This window comes from Ctenopharyngodon idella, chromosome 1 (assembly GCF_019924925.1).
Source record: "Ctenopharyngodon idella isolate HZGC_01 chromosome 1, HZGC01, whole genome shotgun sequence".
NCBI lineage: Eukaryota > Metazoa > Chordata > Actinopteri > Cypriniformes > Xenocyprididae > Ctenopharyngodon > Ctenopharyngodon idella.
The window spans coordinates 35,458,808-35,478,365 of NC_067220.1; the positions used below are offsets into that span (position 1 = coordinate 35,458,808).

The 19,558-nt window shown below is 36.1% G+C and overlaps 1 protein-coding gene across 3 annotated transcripts in view; it reads right to left on the reverse strand.

Moving 5' to 3' along the window:
• Positions 1 to 19,558, reverse strand: part of fbxo41 (F-box protein 41) — a 58,916-nt gene that overhangs the window by 9,135 nt on the left and 30,223 nt on the right. For all 3 annotated transcript variants that reach the window (XM_051891746.1, XM_051891729.1, XM_051891737.1), the window contains 9 exons: positions 19,340 to 19,413; positions 13,971 to 14,329; positions 11,448 to 11,683; positions 10,137 to 10,252; positions 8,622 to 8,774; positions 7,398 to 7,493; positions 6,244 to 6,362; positions 4,120 to 4,278; positions 3,698 to 3,813 (listed from right to left, as the gene is read on the reverse strand). In XM_051891746.1, the coding sequence (XP_051747706.1) occupies positions 3,698 to 3,813; positions 4,120 to 4,278; positions 6,244 to 6,362; positions 7,398 to 7,493; positions 8,622 to 8,774; positions 10,137 to 10,252; positions 11,448 to 11,683; positions 13,971 to 14,329; positions 19,340 to 19,413 (1,428 nt within the window). The remainder of the gene's footprint in view (positions 1 to 3,697; positions 3,814 to 4,119; positions 4,279 to 6,243; positions 6,363 to 7,397; positions 7,494 to 8,621; positions 8,775 to 10,136; positions 10,253 to 11,447; positions 11,684 to 13,970; positions 14,330 to 19,339; positions 19,414 to 19,558) is intronic.

A 19,558-nucleotide genomic window follows, 5' to 3' on the forward strand; every position in this document is an offset into this window, starting at 1 on the left:
TAAAAATAAAAGCTAATTAAAAATATTATTAAATACTATAAAAGTATATAAACAACACTAAAATAACACTGAACAATGTTGAAGTAACTTGCAATTTTATGTTTCAACCACAGCTGGCGATAGAGAGGCCAAAGTTATGAAAGCTTGTTTCCGCTACTAAATAAAAAATAAAAGAGGTAATTGAGACTTTTTATCTCACAGTTCTGACTTTTTTTCTCGCAATTGCGAGTTTACATCTCGCAATTCTGACTTTTTTTTTCTCAGAGTTGTGTGATATAAAATCGCAATTGTGAGTTATAAAGTCAGAATTGTGAGAAACTCGCAATTCTGAGAAAAAAAGTCCTCAGAATTGGACTTTATAACTCGCAATTGCAAGTTTATATCACACAATTCTGAAAAAAAGTCAGAATTGCGAGATATGAACTCACAATTGTGACTTTAAATCGCAATTCTGACTATAACTCAGTTGCGAGTTTATATCACTCAATTCTGACTTTATAACTTAGGATTGCAAGTTTATATCTCACAATTCTGACTTTATAACTCACAATTGTGAGTTTATATCTCACAATTCTGACTTTATAACTCGCAACTGTTAGTTTATATCACACAATTCTGATAAAAAGTCAGAATTGACCCTTCTCAAAGACCCGCCCCCCTTAGTTACTGTTGCTTTGTCCGACAAGCCATGTCACTGTCACGCCACACAGAGTGAAAAATACATTGCGGAGCAAAGAGGACACTGACAACACGTCGACAGACAAGACAAGACTTATAATATTAAACAAAGTCCCAGCTTTCAAACTGTGTAATTTTTTTAAGAAATTCGAACAATAATAACCATTTTGTGGCTCTTTAATGTGTCGTGACAGATTGCTGTAGCACCTCAGCTCAAGCGGCTCGTGAACCGATCATTTCTTCCTACTAGTTAATTTATAGCATCAAATAAACATGAATGAACATGCGAAGGAACGTTGTTTCAAACGCGGAAAGACGTCAGTACACACCATTTTTCAAGTTCAAGTCCACCGAGGTTAATCTCCTGACTGCTCTGTCGGACAAATGGCGGATTCGGCGTTATGATTGGTTAGGTCACTTGTCAATCAAACTCCCGGCGAAGGGTCAAACTGAGATAAAAAGTCGCAATTACCTTTTTTATTTTTTATTCAGTGGCAGAAACAAGCTTCCATACAAAGTTCCATAGTGCATCTTTAAATTTAAATTCAAATTACAATTCCACATTCTGATGCTACAATAACTCAAATTCAATCTAATTGCAGGAACTGAACTGGAATTTAAAAGAAATTCAAAAACTGATGACGAAAGTGCCTGGTAAAATAATGTACCATTCTCTTTTTTATTTCGTTAGTGTTTGTAATAATCTGCTTGCTTTGTTTTTCAATTGTAAGTATCTTCGGATAAAAAGAGGAAAAATGCCTAGCAATGAGGCATTGAAGTTACATAATTTGAGATTTTAAAATGTCTCTGGATAAAATCATAATCTGCGCTTGTAGTTTGATGGGTTCAGCTGATCCGGTGATGTGATTATAGGCTTTTTTTTTTTTTTTTTTTAAACAAACTTTCATCAGTAGAACCACATGGAGAAGCCAAATCACTGAGATGATATACAGGTGCTGGTCATATAATTAGAATATCATCAAAAAGTTCATTTTTTTATTATAAATTATGTTTAAAAATGAAACTTTCATATATTCTAGATTCCCTACATGTAAAGTAAAACATTTCAAAAGTTTTTTTTTTACATTTTGATGATTAGAGCGTACAGCTCATGAAAGTCCAAAATCCAGTATTTCAAAATATTAGAATATTTCCTAAGATCAATCAAAAAATGGATTTGCAAAACAGAAAAGTTCAAGTTCTTTAAAGTATGTTCTTTTGTGCACTCAATACTTGATCGGCAGGACATATTACAGCAAATGACTTGCTCCTAGCACAAATTACAGCATCAGTGAAGTGTGGCATGGAAGTGATCAGCCTGTGGCACTGCTGAGGCACTATTGAGCCTTCAGATCATCTGTATATTGTTGGATCGACTGTTTCTCATCTTTCTCTTGAAAATATCCCATAGATTCAGGTCAGGCATATTGGCTGGCCAATAAAGCACAGTAATATCATGCTCAGCAAACCACTTGGAAGTGGTTTTTGCACTGTGGGCAGGTGCTAAAGTCCTGCTGGAAAAGGAAATCAGCATCTCCATAAAGCTTGTCAGCAGATGGAAGCATAAAGTGCTCCAAAATCTCCTGGAAGATGGCTGCATTGACTTTGCACTTGATAAAACACAATGGACCAACACCAGCAGACGTCACGGCCCCCCCAAATCATTATTGACTTCAGAAACTTCACACTAGACTTCAAGCAGCTTGGATTCTGTGCCTCTCCAGTCTTCCTTCAGACTCTGGGACCATGATTTCAACATGAAATGCAAAATTTACTTTTATCTGAAAAGAGGACTTTCGACCACTGTTCACTGTCCAGTTCTTTTTCTCCTTAGCCCAGGTAAGATGCTTCTGACGTTGTCTCTGGTTCAGAAGTGGCTTGGTAGTCCTTTTCCTGAAGATGTCTGAGCGTGGTGACTCTTGATGCGCTGACTCCGGCTTCATTCTACTCATTGTGAAGCTCTCCCAAGTGTTTGAATTGGCTTTACTTGACAGTATTCTCAAGCTTGCGGTCATCCCTGTTGCTTGTGCACCTTTGCCTACCCAATTTCTTCCTTCCAGTCAACTTTGCATTTAATATGCTTTGATATACACTCTGTAAACAGCCACCCCATTCAGTAATGACCTTCTGTGACTTATTCTCTTTGTGGAGGGTGTCAATGATTGTCTCCTGGACCATTGCCAAGTCAGCAGTCTTCCCCATTAGTGTGGTTTCAAAGAACAAAAGATACCCGGAATTTATACTGTAGGGATGGTCATTTAATGAAACTCAAATGTAAATATTCTAATATTTTGAGATACTGGATTTTGGACTTTCATGAGCTGTACGCTCTAATCAACAAATTAAAAAAAAAAAACTTTTGAAATGTTTTACTTTACATGTAGGGAATCTAGAATATATGAAAGTTTCATTTTTTTAAATAATTTACAATAAAAAAATGAACTTTTTCACGATATTCTAATTATATGACCAGCACCTGTAGATTTGAACATTTAAGGACACTATAAATCTGCTTCCACACTGAGATGGAAATAAACTGTGGGCAGTTTCTGAACAAGTACAAAATATTTTTGAGCCTCTTATGAAAATTACATACGATGAGCAATGCACTCTGTCATCTACAGCAGCCCATTTTGGCACAGCTTGTGTAAGATATCCTGCAAGTAACTTAAACAGGAGTTTTAACGTGGGTGGGTGTAACCCCACTTCCACTTCCTCTCCCAGCTTATCTAGAGTCAGAACAGAGAAGAGGCAGCTTCCTGCATCCTCAAAGCCAGCAATTGGATGAGATGAATCACTTGCATTTGACTCATGGTTCCTCGACACGGCAGCTGTGAGAGGTTCTTCTGCTTTCACTTACTCATCTTTAACGCTGTCTCAGACACAGGAAACCCCATGGCCTAAGACTAAATTACTACTGAACAGCTTTTGCTGGTAATTTTAGTCTGGTAGATGGATGGGTCAAATTTTTGATGGCCTCAGATGTCTCAAAGACTTATTTATGGCGATGATTCCATACCTGCAGCTTGTTCACCATTTCATCAAAGAGTTTTCTGGCCTCGGGGCTGTTGGGGTCTTCAAAGTAATCTTCTATACCGATCTGAACTACAATAGACTTCAGGTTACGACACACACCTGTGAAGAGAGCGGAGCAGAGAGTGAGTAAGGGAACGAGGGCAGGAGGGTCATTTTTCAGGAAGTGTGGGAGTATTTCATGTCATTCATAGCTCCAAATCTAAAGATGCTACCAAATTCAATGTTTATTCTGAATTTACGATCGCAAAGTTTTCCTACAACATTTTGGACACTTTATAAGTATCATTTGAAATGAATTTCAAATACAGGAATATATTCATTAGTATCATGCACAAATAGAATTACTGTTCAACAAAATACTAAACAATAATAATGAATCAGAATCTGAAGTGAGTGTGGACTCACTATTGAAGTGAAGCAGGGCTTTAGGGGTAACAGGAGTGGAGGTGAGCACCAGCATCTCTAGACCCTTCAGACCTTCTCGGCACATCTCAGCAGCCACTTCCTGATTTATTTCACTGACGTGGTCCAACTCAAGCACCTGCAGCCTCATGCAGTTCCTTGCTGAAGACATATATACACAAATAAGGTCATTTGTGGAGAAACGCAACAAAGAATGTCTGGTCCCACTTTCTATTAGGTGGCCTTAACTACTATGTACTTGCGCTTATTGTGTACATACATGTTTTTACATTGTACTTCTAATTTTAAGAATACCTGCATGTAATTACATCTGTAATTATATTTATAATTACACTGCATATTGATCCATTCCTTACACCTTAACCCACCCTTAAACCTACCCATACCACCAAATCTGTCTCTAACCTTATCCGTGTCCCACCTCTATAGCAACAAAAGTGTTTTGCAATACAATATGAACACAATCAGTACATTGTACTTATTTTTTTGATGTAAGTACATAGTAGTTAAGGCCAGCTAATATAAAATGGGACTGAATGTCTATTGCCACACTGGCAGACTGCTGCATTAGTGATGATCTTAAAGGAATAGTTCACCCCAAAATTAATATTCTATTCATCTTAAAAAACATAAGGCTACATATATGAGCACTATATTTAGGTGGGCATAAGAAGAGAACAACTCGCCTAATATAGTGCACATGTAGTATGAACTAATTTCATGATGTGTTTTGTCATTTTGAAATGGACTGGAACAAAATAACTGAAAGGTAGACTGAGAAAAACAAGTAAAATAACAAATTCAAAAACAATTCTGTTTATCTTCCTGATTCAGTCTTCTGAGTGCTCTATGTAAAGCTCAGGTGAAATCTTGTGATTTAAAAAGGTCAAAACCATTATATCTAAATGAAATGGTACAGTAAAGTAGGTTACAAAACAGAAAGCATAACAGAAAATGGCTCTTTCCTTCTTCAAAACATTTATTTATAGTACAATGTGCTTCCAGAAGCATGCTAAAAGTGTCATTTCCGTTGTCTCTTTGCCCCAGTTTTCAATGTGAATAACAAGTTCTTGTCTATTCCAGACAGATAATAGGGTTGAGTGATGTTGCCTTGTAATGCTGATCTGAGAACAACTGTATGGTAACTATGGTTAGTATAATAATCATTTCAAATCCAAAAATCCAAAGCATAGGTATTTTACAAAGATACACACAGACCAAAGCTGACCAGGACTGCATTTATTTGATCAAAAATACAGTATAGTATTATTGTGTATAATTGTATTCTGTTTTTAAATATTTTTACATTTATTCCTGTGATGGCAAAGCAGATTTTTCAGCATCATTACTCCAGAATTTCTTAAAACAGTGTCACATGATCCTTCAGAAATATGCTGAACATTTCTTATAATTATGAATGATTCTTGATGAATAGAAATTTTAAAAGAACAGCATTTATTTTTGAAATAGATCTTTTTTTTTTTTTTTTTGTAACAAATCTTTACAAGTCTTTACTGTCAACTTGTAAAGGTGCTCTGTGTAATTTTTTGACTGCACTAAAGCATAGAAAAACCCATAACATGATTGCAGAGATGTGGGAAACATGCTCAAATGCTTGTTTCTCTGAAAAACAATGCTACTTTGAAATGTGCGTTCCATGTCGGAATGTCTGTTTTTGTTTTGGTCTGTGTGATCCAGCCCACTGCCAATTTACCCAATAGTTTTTTGACACCCTGGGTTGCCAGTTTGTGGAAAACACAGTGATGGTATCAAACGAATTGGGTCAGAGATCGCAAATTCTACCGAACATAAAAAGCCTTGGAAATAAAAACATTGCAAATGTATTTATACTGTAAGGCTCATCGATTTCCATTGTAAATTACGCTCGTTTCTGCTGTGAGTCCTCAATCTGGCAACCCGCGTGAGCATCCAGTCTGAGGAGGAGGGGATGGGAAAAACCACTCTCCAATATTTTGAATTTAGACTGCAGTACCCAGTTCAACCGCTAGCTGTCAATATTTCACCTTTAGTGCATCTTCAAACAATTTAATGTGTCCTGAATAAAAGTATTCACAAAAATAAAAATGACAAATGGCAAACACTCACCCAAAGAAGCCAATCCCTGTATGCCACAGCCAGCCCCGCCCACACCCAAAGCTCTCAGGTGTGGCCAGCATCTGCCAATAGTCTGCAAGCACCTGTTACTGAAGCGTGCTGGCTGCTGACTGCACAAAGAGAACTTACATTTAAAATTATTTACATTACACTTTTTTAAAATTGTTTTATTTTTCTGTCAAATACAAATGTTAAAAAAATTAAAGTAAATGTTGCATTTAAATTTATATCATATTTAAGCTATCGAGCCATGTAGAACAACCAAAAAATCTACAATTGTCCTTGAAATAGTGCTGTCAAATGATTAATCGCGATTAATCGCATCCAAAATAAAAGTTTGTGTTTACATAATATATGTGTGTGTGATGTGTATATTTATTATGTATATATAAATACACACACATGCATGTATATATTTAACAAAAACATATTATATTTATATATAAAATATTTATATAATCATGAATAATATAAATTGTATATAAATATAAATATATACATGTATATATTTCTTAAATAAATACATGTATGTGTGTGTATTTATTAGGGCTGGGACAATACATCGTTTCTCAAATCGCGATACAATAATTCTGGATCGATCCTGATATTTTCTCTCTCGAATCGATTCTGAGCTTAGTTTTTAACAGCAGATGGCACTCTAGGCTAGTTTTTAACCGCACACTCAAACGCTCACGAAGAAGACTACCGGAGAGCGCTTGTGCGTTCGGCTGAGTCATGTAAGTGGTTACATATACTTGCACCTCGGCTCAGAATGCTTTTATGACGCAAGATCAATGTAAACAGCCTGCTGCAAACACCCTTGTAATTCGCTTCAACTTTTTTTTAATGTATGAATGATTATTTTAGGTTTAAGTTGCGTGTAAAGGAACTGAAAGCAGGCAGAGTACATCTGCTAAATCTAAACTATGTTCAGAATCGATTCAAGAGAGAATTGCGATACATCGGAAAATATCAGAATCGCTCCAGATTCTTTGTATCGTGAACTGATAATCAATGTATTGTCCCAGCACTAGTATTTATATATACATAATATAAACAGTACACACATATATATATATTATATAAATCACGATTAAATGTTTGACAGCACAACTTTGAAACAAATTACTGTGTTTCGATCTTACCATGGATGCAAAGGCGCCACCTGTAGTGAGATGATGTCTCTGCAACCAGCTCCTAATGCCCAGATAACCTCCTGTCCAACAGGGTCTGTCGCACTCCTAAAACATAATCAATATCTGAGAAACTTTCTCTGCCTTTGTAAACCCTGTTTTGACCTGCCAACAGGAACTAAGCAACCAAATACATTAATTAACCTGTTTATTTCTACTCTGACCTGCACTGCCCTTTAGAGATAATTATAAAAGCTTTCTGGCTAATATATGTATGAATTTTATTAGCACACAGTCAAAACCACAAAAGTACAGGGACATGGTGATGGGAAAAAAAATATGAGATGGGAGGAAAAACTGTATTTCAATGCAGTTATGTTTGTTCACAAAACTACTGTGTTCCCTCGTGAAACTTCGCTCACAAAACTTGGAAATAATATGAGGTGGGAGGAAAAACTATATTTCAGTGCTTCTGCAAGCGAGAGAATGCTAATTTTCTGAAGCCAAAGAATTTTTTTTTTTTTCGACAGAGAGAACCCAAACATTTTGTGAGGGAATGCAAAAGCACTGAAAATACCATTTTTTCTCCCATCTCATGTTTTTTCTCCCATCACCATGTCCCCTTAGGCACTCCGTACTTTTGTGTGTTGACTCTGTGCTTATAAAATTAATACATATATTAGCCAGAAAACTTTTTTTAAATTATCTCCAAGGGCAGTACAGCTCAGAGTAGAAATAAACATGTTAATTAATGTATTTGGTTGCAAAAGCATTGAAATATAATTTTTCCTCCCATTATATTTTTAAAAGATCACCATATCCCTTTAGGGGCTCTGTACAAAAGTGAGTATCTTACAAGAGAAAACTCTTGTGACCTTATGCCCTTAGTTAAGCTAAATTATATGTAAGTGAAGTCTACAGATCATTGCATTAACTCCAAAAGGATTTTTGCATCCTTAAACAATACATCATCCAATTTATAACTGCTATGTTATGATTATGATTGCTTACTGAATAACTACATAGACATGAAAAATTCATTAAAGTTGATAATATTTTTATTACAGCTATGTATGTCTCCTATGGACAGTGGTCATTTATTCAGTTTAGGGGTCATAATACAAACAATATCTGACTGCAAAATTTTGCAATTAACCAATCAGAATGAAATGTATCAGAAAATTGTGCATTAAAAGGATATATGGTATACTAAACAGTGCTCCCTTGTGGACCAACCTGTATGTGACAGCCTGTAGTGCCCTGCAATAACAGCTTGCCAACCACAGAGAGCGATCAGTCAACAGATTTGGACAATGAGACACCTTCAGGATGAGCAGATTACTGCCGGTAGCTTTCAACAAAGCCTCCAGACCCTCCTCAAGACAGCCACTAAACAAAAAAGAAAGAGAATATATTAATATTTCAGTTCATGACTACAGTGACCAGACGTTCCAATAAAGTTAAGACAATCTTGATTTTATTATCCTGGGGCGCCATTTGGTGCAATAATTACTATTAACTTTCATTTGACTAGTGTTATAATAATAAATGTTTTATGAATGGTTTGTCTCAGATTTTACATGTAAAAATAAATAAATAAAGTCTTTCAGCTTTAAAGGGATAGTTCACCCAAAAATGAATATTCTGTAATTAATTACTCACCCTCATGTCTTTCCAAACCCATAAGTCTTTCATTCATCTTCGGAACACAAATGAAGATATTTTTAATGAAATCTGAGCAATTTCTGTCCCTCCATTGACAGTCTATGCAACTACCACTTTGACACTTCAAAAAGTTCATAAAGAGATCGTAAAACTAATCCATTTGAATAAGGCGGTTTAGTCCAATTTTTCTGAAGAGAAACAATCTCTTTATATGTTGAACAGACTGAATTTAGGCCTTTATTCTTATATAAACATTGATCAGTGAACATAAACAGAAGCTCAGCCGTACTTGCTTGATGCGAGAGAACAAACCTCTTTGGTTCTTGCGAAACTCAAACGTGCTGCGTAACACATGAGAATGAACCTCATTGGTTCTCGCACGTCAAGCAAACATGCTGGAGCTTCCGTTTACCACAACTGATGTGTGAGTTGATGAATGTTTATATGTAAATAAAAGCCTAAATTAAATCTGTTCATCATAAAGTGATCGTGCCTCTTCAGAAAATTTGGACTAAATCCCTAAATTGGTCAATTGGGATTAGTTTTACGATTTCTTTTTGAAGCGTTATACAGTGGTAGTTGCGTAGCTGTCAATGGAGGGACAGAAATCTCTGAGATTTCATTCAAAATATCTTCATTTGTATTCTAAAGATGAACAAAGTCTTACATGTTTGGAACGACATGAGGATTAGTAAATGATGACAGAATTTTCATTTTTGGGCTTTCAATCCACCAAATATTCAAATTCTAGTTTGTAAAAAACCCTGACGAATTCTTTCATGAGGTTTTCGACTGGCACTCTAGTTGAGGTGATTTAGCAGAGCAATTAACAGGCTGCTCATTCTGTTCCCTTCTCACACTGGATCTCTGAACAAGCACTTCACAAGTGTCAGACTGTGTGAGCGAGTGAGTGTGTATCTGTTTGGTGTGAAAGAGTGATGAGAGGATCGGGGAAGAGTGTAGAAGGTAATAAAACAGTGACAAGAGGAGGAGGAGGTGCGTGGAGCTGTGGGAAAGCAGTAGCCACACAAACAGCAGGGTCAGTACGGTACAGTAAACAGCAGGCGCAGTGGGAGACCGTGTTACCGTGTGCTCTTCAGATATTCCTCCTTTGTTTCTTTTTTCCCCCTCTGCCTGGGTTTGAGGTTCTGGAGGATGAGGGAATGCGTCTGTGTGCACCATTGAGACAGAGTGCACAAGAACTAAACAAACATAGTGAGAGACAGAGTTAGAGAGCTTGGCCTTTTTCAGGACTTTCAGCAGTTACAAAATACGTGGGCAGCAGATAATTTATGCTATACTGTTATCTCATTCAGATCCGATAAATGTCTTTTGGGATATTCCTACAATGCAGAACATTTTCATCTCTCTATTATATACAGTATATCTTTAATAAAATATTACAATGATACATTTTTAAAGATGGAAATCAGTTTAGTTGGTTTACTTTTATCACAATATTACACATTTGAATTATTAAATTATGAATAATATTACTATACTCCTGGTTTTGCCACATTCCTGGTGCTATGTACTGACTTAGCATGGTAATTTATTAATATATTGTATATATACAGTCAAACCAAAATTTATTCATACACCTTGAACATTTAATTAATTAATACAGTTTATTCACTATAACTAAAAAAGTGGTAATAAAATATGACAAGATCTCAGAGTTAAACTATGTCAGAGAAAATTAATCTTAATTATGTCAGATAACACTTAAGCAAAACATGGTCAGGTCTAAGTGTCTGAATAATTTTTGGTTCCAAATTTTTATCAATTTTACTGGTAGTCCACTGTATGAAGAATTTTTGGTTATAATATGTCACAGTTTACTTTATTTTGCTATCCTCACTTACATAAATGAATGTCCTGCACCCACTAGTAAAAATACATCAAAAATATCAAAAATGTCTGAATAATTTTTGGTTTGACTCTATATATATATAAAGACTATTATTTTAATTGATCGACTGATCGATTTTAATTGATCGATTTTCTATTTAATCTATTAAATATTTTTAATTTTTTAAATATTTATTCATGTCATGATGTACTGTTAAGAGCATAAAATACAGGAGTAGTATTTTCTGACAAAAAAGGGAAATCCAAACTGATTTAATTTCAACATTCATAGTGAAAATGAATTAATAGTTCATTCATTCATTAGCAGTTTGTCAATCTGAATCAAATTCATCTATAATGCTGTAATGTTGTCATCTGTAATGTTGTCAGAGCTGGTTGGTTTGGCTCAAGGCTTTCTGAAATGGCCACAAAGAAAATAAATTAGAAATATATTCTGAAAACCATACTCCTGAAAAACTGGGCGGTCAGAGTCCAAATGTAACAGGAGTACTACTGAAGGAGTGTTCGTGTGAATGGTGGTAAAACCTTTGAGGAGATGCGAGCGTTCTCTAGCAGAACTCTGGTCCACACCGCTGGGTGACGAGCCACAAACTTCCAATCCCGGCACACCTCGGCCGCCCGCAGGAGTGTCTTTGTATCCAGGTAGGTAAAGATACAGAAGAGAGCAGCACGCATCTTCAGCACCTCAGGACTGATCACCTCGTTTACTTTAGAGGGGCTTTTCTCATGGCGGCAAGGCTTATATCCTCCTTCAGAACGACCTGGTGACAGGAAGAATAAGAGATAAAGGAAGACTTGCTTGACAGCTGCAGTCACCATTTAAAAAGAGCAGACATTTAGCAATTAGAAAATCACATTGTTTTCAAAACACATAAGGTTAGGAAAAAAATTACATTTTTTATTTTTGTGTGATTCTTTAACTGGCTCCATGTATGTCCATATGGTGGCGCCACAGTCAAATAAAAAGGACAGTTATGAGCCTCTGTTCATATGTCTCAGTGCCTCCCACAGGTTCTGAACATCCTCCAAATCATACCATCAGCAGGCCGTTTCTATCTCACAGCTCCAGTCTGACAGGCTCAGGTCTCCTGAGTCATCCACAATTTGTTGAAAATCTAACGAGATTGAGACTGAAGAAACAGGTGTTGGCAGCATTCGCCTACATTTTTAAGACGCTCAGAATCTATCAAGCAAAATCTGCCAAAAGTTGTGACTCAAACATGCTCTCAAATAACTGAGATGTAATGGTTATGACAGAATGGAGCTTGGCCTTCACCTTGCCATGGCATGGATACTGTATGCATACAGTTAAATAAAAATGCTAGCAATAGAATATTCTCTTGGGATAAACTAACCATGACTCTGCTGTTCCAAAACCAAACATCAACTAGCAGTGAGATGGGAAAAGATGACTTTGGATCAGTGGATGCAGGCAAGTTCATCCCACATTGTTTGCTGTAGAGAAAAATGTCTTGATTTTTGACATTATTACACAATTTTAAATGTTTAATTAAGAAAATTAATACAAAATATTAATTTTTAAATAATAATATGCAGAGTCATTTGTGGAATAAAGGGTATTACATATTAGTATTAAAAATTTGTTCTTCCAAATGTGTAAAAAATATTTTATGAAATAGTCCATTAAATAATACAAATATACAAAATAATAATTAACAAACATGTTTTTTTTTTTTTAAATTGTGTTTAATCTCTAAACAAGTATGTGCTTAAATTGTGGGATGGGAAAAAAAAACTTTTTTACAGTGGATGCAGGCAACTTCACCCCACATACAAATACCACATTATTATTATTATTATTATTATTATTATTATTATTATTATTTTAATAAGAATACTGTAATTGTGGAATTAAAATTATTAAATTATACTAATATTAAAAATGTATTTGTAAAAATATTTTATAAAATAATCCATTAAATAAATGTTTTATGAACATTATTTTTTATTACTTTTTTTCTTATTTTTAATGGCACAATGTTTTAAAATAAGAACGTGTAGTGTAATTTGTGGAATAAAAAGTACTGCATGTTAGTAAAGTATTTCATAAAATAATTAAATATTAAACTAATAACAAATATATAACATAATGATTTTTTTTTTATTATTATTAATTACATTTATATCAGCATTTAAACTCAAAACAAGTCTGCACTTAAATAAATTCACAGAATACATCCCTTGAACTCTCTGTTTAAGCTTCCAAATACTTTTTCAGGTTGGCGCTGACATTGTTTGGCATGGATGGCATATGATGCGGTTCAAATGTAGGATTTCATGTTGGCTTCTGTCATGATCTTGCATATATATTGTTAACTCCCTTAAAATGATCAATATGATGTGAGCAGGCCCACTGGTGCCCCCTACAGGTTGATAATTACATTTTCTGCCACAGCTGAACAAAGGAGAGGTGACACAATCTGAACAGCACAAATGAGCCTTAATCAATGTAAATTAAATACATACAGGCCAAGATATCACGGCCTTAAGTCACAATGTGGTATGATTATGTATACAAGCATATAATAGACTACTGGTTACTCATTTTGCTCTTCCCACAATGACCTGGAGTCAGTAGGTGGAAAATTGTGCTCATTACTCATGGCTTCATGACACACGCTCTCTACTGCTCTCTGGCCTGTGGTCCTGACGGCAGTTCGTTCATGTGACCTAATTTCTCTCAGCCGGCATCCTGGTCCTCTGACCTGACTATACCATCATTATTTGGAGAGTTGGTACTGTGGCCTCGGGCCTGACAAACTGCTCTACAAACTGTTAACTGACAAACTTACATACTGCTAAATGACATTTGCAACCATAGCAGCATTTGCTAAAGAGCTTGCCGGTTTCTGCCCCAGATAATGTTTTAAATGATTGACAAGCAGAAAATGACATTTACATTACATGCATTTGGAATTGTGTTCATTGGGAAATGAACCATGCTTTTCCACCAACATTTAGAAATACAAAATAATAAACTCCAGGACAAGTTTCTACAAGTCCTGCCCACGCAAGTCAATGACACACCTGGTGCTAGTCTGTATCCTCCACGGTTACCCCCGTGCTCTGCTCTCCTGTCTTGCTCCCACATTTCGGCCTCGGACTCTGTGGTTCGGGATCCTACGTCAGACACATCACCCTCCTCTCCCTCCGTGCTGTTCCGGTATGGCCGACGCTGCCAGTTCTGGATGGCCTGTTTGCGGAGACCCCAGCTCCGGGAAGCACCTGTCCTTTCGTATCCTCCTCCTCCTCCGCCACCCTCCCCAAGTCGGCATTGGACGTGGTAGTATTGAGCATCAGGGCAGTCCTCCAGAGCATGGAGGTCCACACTGTCACTGTCGTAACCTCCTGAACCCTGGGAGACAGATTTCCCTCGACCTGATGCGCTGTTTATCAAAAAGCACAAAGGGATGCATGGGAAAAAAACAGTCAGGCACAATTTTGTGATTAATTTGCAGGAATAACATACAAATAATTCTTAAAGGGGACCTATAATGTCCCTTTTACAAGATATAATATAGGTCTCTGGTGTCCCCAGAATGTGTCTGTGAAGTGTCAGCTCAAAATACCCCACAGATCATTTATTATAGCTTGTCAAATTTGCCCCTATTTGGGTGTGAGCAAAAACACGTCGTTTTTGTGTGTGTCCCTTTAAATGCAAATGAGCTGCTGCTCTCGGCCGCTTTCCAGAAGAGGGCAGAGCTTTAACAGCTCGTGCTTCGGTTGATCAACAACAAAGCTGGAGAATCTCACGCAGCCAAAATGACGATTGTCAGTAACAGTGTTCAGCCTTACATTGTTCAGAGTCGGACACTGATGGAGAGACTCAGGAAGAAGTTACAACTTATAGAATGCATCTGGACATTTCTGAATGGTTAGTGGATAAATTTATGTAGTTGCTGTGGAGTTGATTCAACTCATCGACTAGCATGTGGCATCACGTTAATCTTCTGTGCAAATCAAGCATCGAATTTAACCTCATTTGTGAAGCAGTTTTTCGAATCCATTCAGCCGATCTCCGGGTCTGGCGGTACCATTTTTAGCATAGCTTAGCATAGTTCATTGAATCTGATTAGACCGTTAGCATCTCGTTCCGTCAGTCTTAGTACACGATGTAACTACAGAAGAGTCAAGTTTTAAATAGGAAAAATATTGAAACTCTTTGGTCATTTTTTAACGAGATGCTAACGGTCTAATCAGATTCAATGAACTATGCTAAGCTATGCTAAAAGTGGTACCACCAGACCCGGAGATCGGCTGAATGGATTCGAAAACGGTAAAACTCAACTGTTTAACTCTAGGGGAGTTGGAAAATGAGCCTATTTTCCAAAAAAGTGGAGTGTTCCTTTAAACAAGGATTAGATCATGCTGTAAGGTGTAACAACAATCACCAAGCCATTGGCGGCCTCTGCAGGCATTTGTTATAATACATAATGTACATAAGTTGAGTACATTTATATAACGTATATTACATTATTTATTTTAACAGTGCTTGCTTTTGATACTTTGTTTGAACCAACTATTATTGCCTCATTGTTATTGTATATGTATTTTAAGCACAAAAATATCTGATTACTTGATTATTCATCAAAATAATCGACTGATGACTCGATTACTAAAAGAATCGTTAGTGACAGCCCAAATAATAATAATAATGACAAAAGCACATAATAAAATTACTAAAAATGAAACTATCTAAAGCATATTCTGCTCTATTTTCAAATTTACACCAAATAATTTTGCAATCCTAACTATGCACAGGTTAGCTGCATTTTATTATTTGCATCCCATGAGCCTATTGGAAAAGTCTTATCGTATGGGATGAGAATCGAGATCCACCAGCTGAAAACCACTGCTTTAGGATACAGGGTTTGCGTTCAAAAAGTGTGTAAAAAGAACAGTGCGAATTAACCAGGAAATATGATCAGATCTGTCTAGACAGACTTCCTATAACACACACAAACACCCACCCACTAATTTAGACATTAGAGACTCTGCTAACTCACTTTGTTGGAAGAAAGATTAATAACGCAAATATTATTTTTAAGCCTGAATGAGTAATGGGTTATTTCCTTAATTGCACATGCAATAGTGACTCTCAGTTGTTTTCTATCAAAACACTCCACAGAAGATTCTTTTCAACACTAAGCTCAGGGTACACACCACTAAATAAACAGTTTTAGGGATGCCATGCACTTCTTTTTTTTTTTTTTTTTTTTTTTGATTGGCCACCAGTGTTAGTCCTGGTGCAGACATGAACAAAAAAAAAAAAAAAAAGTGTTTTAACTACTCAGTAGCTCTTATAGCTCTTAGTAGCTCTTATGCATATAATAACAGCTGGTAATCAGCAGACCTTTATAATGTAGTGTATAGAAAAGAGCAGCTTTGACATTTTAAGTTTGACAGTTTAAAGCTAATTATCTGAAGAAGCTGTGACTCAATTCGCCGACTAAATTTAGACATGTCAATGCATTATTCCTGATTCCTTTTTACCTCCAATAAATATGCAACTTAATTTCAGTTTAATTGAGTCTGACACTTCTGAACAATTCCACTGCACAAGACATTTCCTTAATCATTACAAGAGAAATCACTAAACTCAGGGAACAGTTAGGGCAAATGCATGGGATTGTGGGTAAGGAATGTTCTCCTCCAAGGCTTAGCAGGGACAGAATTTCCACTGGGGATTCCAGCCAGACATTTAGTCACTCTCCAGATGTTACAGTTCAAAAGCCAACACTGAGACTTAAAGAGATACTGTGCTACTGCTGTCAATTAGTCACTGTAGGCTCTGCTGTAGGCAACTGACTACAATAACAGACTATTTTACCGTGGGCTGAAGAGCAAACGACCCACTAGAAATGAAGCTGGGACACATTATAACTGCTTATACACAGTAGGAATGTGTAATGCATGGCAGGCTATGGTAGAGATATCAAAAGCCATTCATATGTTCAAAAGCAAAGGCTAAAAGGAATTTATATGTAAAGTTACTGACATAAAAAAGATCTTTAAGGCAGAGTGCGGTCTCTGTATTGTATCATATTGTGTTCTTAATGTTTCAGCACCCCTTACTTTATGTAAGAACTACATATTTGTGCCTTTCATTTGAAGCCAAAAATAGAGATGCTGAAAAAACAGAGGGATGCAATGGCTAAAGACGTCCGCCTTTTAAGTCAAGCTTAAGCAGATTTACAAACTCTATTGCAAAATGGACTGCTGTGGACTATAGGGCACATTTCCAATTATCAGTGTTGAGAAAGCTGTGCTACTTAATATTTTTGTGTTAAGGATTTTCTGATGAACAAAAAGAACATTTGTTTGAAATAGAAATCTTTTGATCAATTTAATCCATGCTTGCCGAATAAAAGTATTCATTTCTTACTGTTTTAGTGTTTGCCACTTGTTTATTTAATGCCACTTGTATATTTAATGTTTTTATAATTGACTCTAATTGATGATGGTGGTTATGCCATAATGAAGGAACAGCAGTGATCATTTCAATCCTCTCCCGTCTGATTCAGGAGGAAAACCTTTGGAGTCTGTGATGTCAATTTAGGGACAGCAGACTCCGGGGCAAACCCACGCTCCTTCCTTCCCTCCGCTCCGAGCACCAAATGGTTCGATACGGCCCATGCGCAGATGAACACACACAACAGATGGATGTTGCTGCCTCATTCACAGATCAGAAACTTGTTAAAAGAGCAGCCACACAACGTTAGTTATGGTATGTTACAGGGAATCATATAAACGGATGATGACCTAAAAATAAAAGCGAGAGTAATATGTTTGTGATGTATATTAGTCATAGTGACTAGCTGAGAATCTCACTAGATTAATATTACATCCTAAAAACTATTCAATGTTTCTAAGTTTTTTTATCTGTTTAATTAAACTCTCATTAAACAGTATTTATAAAACTAAAAACAATATATATAGTCTATGTGACTACATATATATAGTTTGGACTTTGTATTTTCTTTGTTCATGCTCTTCTGTTGCCATGGTTTTTGATTTGTCCTCATGTGTCTCACCTGTGTCTTGTTAATTATCTTGTTTAGTCCATAGTGATTCTGTATAGCCTATACCCCAAAATTTCAGTTTCTCTTTGTCCGTATTTATATTATATGCCTAAAATGAACCCTCACAAAAAATAAATAAATAAATAAATAAATAAATTGAGAATTCTGCCATTTACTTTATTTAGGTTTTACTATTTACTATTGGGACATTTTGGTCTCCACTATGTAGGCAAAAGCTGACCTGACACTCACATGCTTTCAATACAACACAAAAAACAAGACTATCCAGAATTTAAATGAATGTGTTCACCACTACCCTTCTAGAGCCTTGGGCACTGGTTGTTTTTGGCCTTGTGCTTTTAGGCATTTTAGTTTTTCACACACAGCAGTGTGTTTATGTGTGTGTGTCTGTGTGCAACAGGACTCTTTTCGCATATCTTCTGCATGGCTGAGAGATTACAGACTGGTTTAACCCTGAGGCAAATGCAGCAATCTAGCGTTTTTCCCTAGACACATCCCAAACCGGGCTGACTCCAACATACCCATGGCTCACAGCAGATAAAAGACATAAACTTGCTGCTCTGCCATATTTGAGATATATCTACAAAACGTCTGGTGCCAAATTTAATGCCAGATCTAATACTTCAAGGTTTAAAGTAAAACTATACTTCCATTGATCTAAGCACCTCATTTTGCAACACGGAAGCTATCTTCGGTGAATGTGTGCAACTTCCGATTCATTAATCGCGATAGGTAAAAAACCTGAATAACAAAATGCAGTAAATGGCAAAATAATTTTTACTACAATCCAGTTTGTTTATGATTAAAATAATACGAATACAAGATATGAATACAAAGCAGCATAACAGACAGTTTATGTACAGCTAAAAGACCGGATGCCTCGACACATTCAAGTTACAAACTGCCCTTACTTTAAAAATGAGGCTGATAAAACAGACATTTTGGCAACAAGTGACTGTCTTTATGAGTGAGTCACTGAATCAGTCATTCAACCGATTTGTTCGAAAACACTTATTCAATCAGGAACAAAACACTGGTGATACTACTGTTAAGTATTTAATTGTTCTCTAGGTAGAACCTGAGCAAAAATATTAAATGACTAGAGTTTGCATAATATTTTAATTCCTTAACCTCCTTAACCTTAAATACTAACTCCTCAAATTAAATTCAGATTAATACACAAATAAAAAAATAAAAACAACTATTTAATTCTATTAGTTATTTTTACATTTAAAATTAGTGATATTATTAAGTTATAAATAAATTATATATAATAATAAAATTTGGCTGATGCCAAAACATTCATATATTTGTGAAGTCATGCTGGCAGAATTCTGCTGTCCTGAGACTCACGCAGTGCTGGGGGAGGAACGTCGATCGGACACTTGGTACATTCCCCTGGATGCCCCGGAGATACTGGAATTTCTCTATGAGAGAAAAAGAGAAAAATCAAGTGAGAGCGTGTGTATGAGAGAGAAAGATGCTCCAAAATTCCACTGAACATATCTGAGATACTGTAGATCAACATCAGCAGGTAAATATAAATAGAATCAAAGCATATAGAGAGGTATA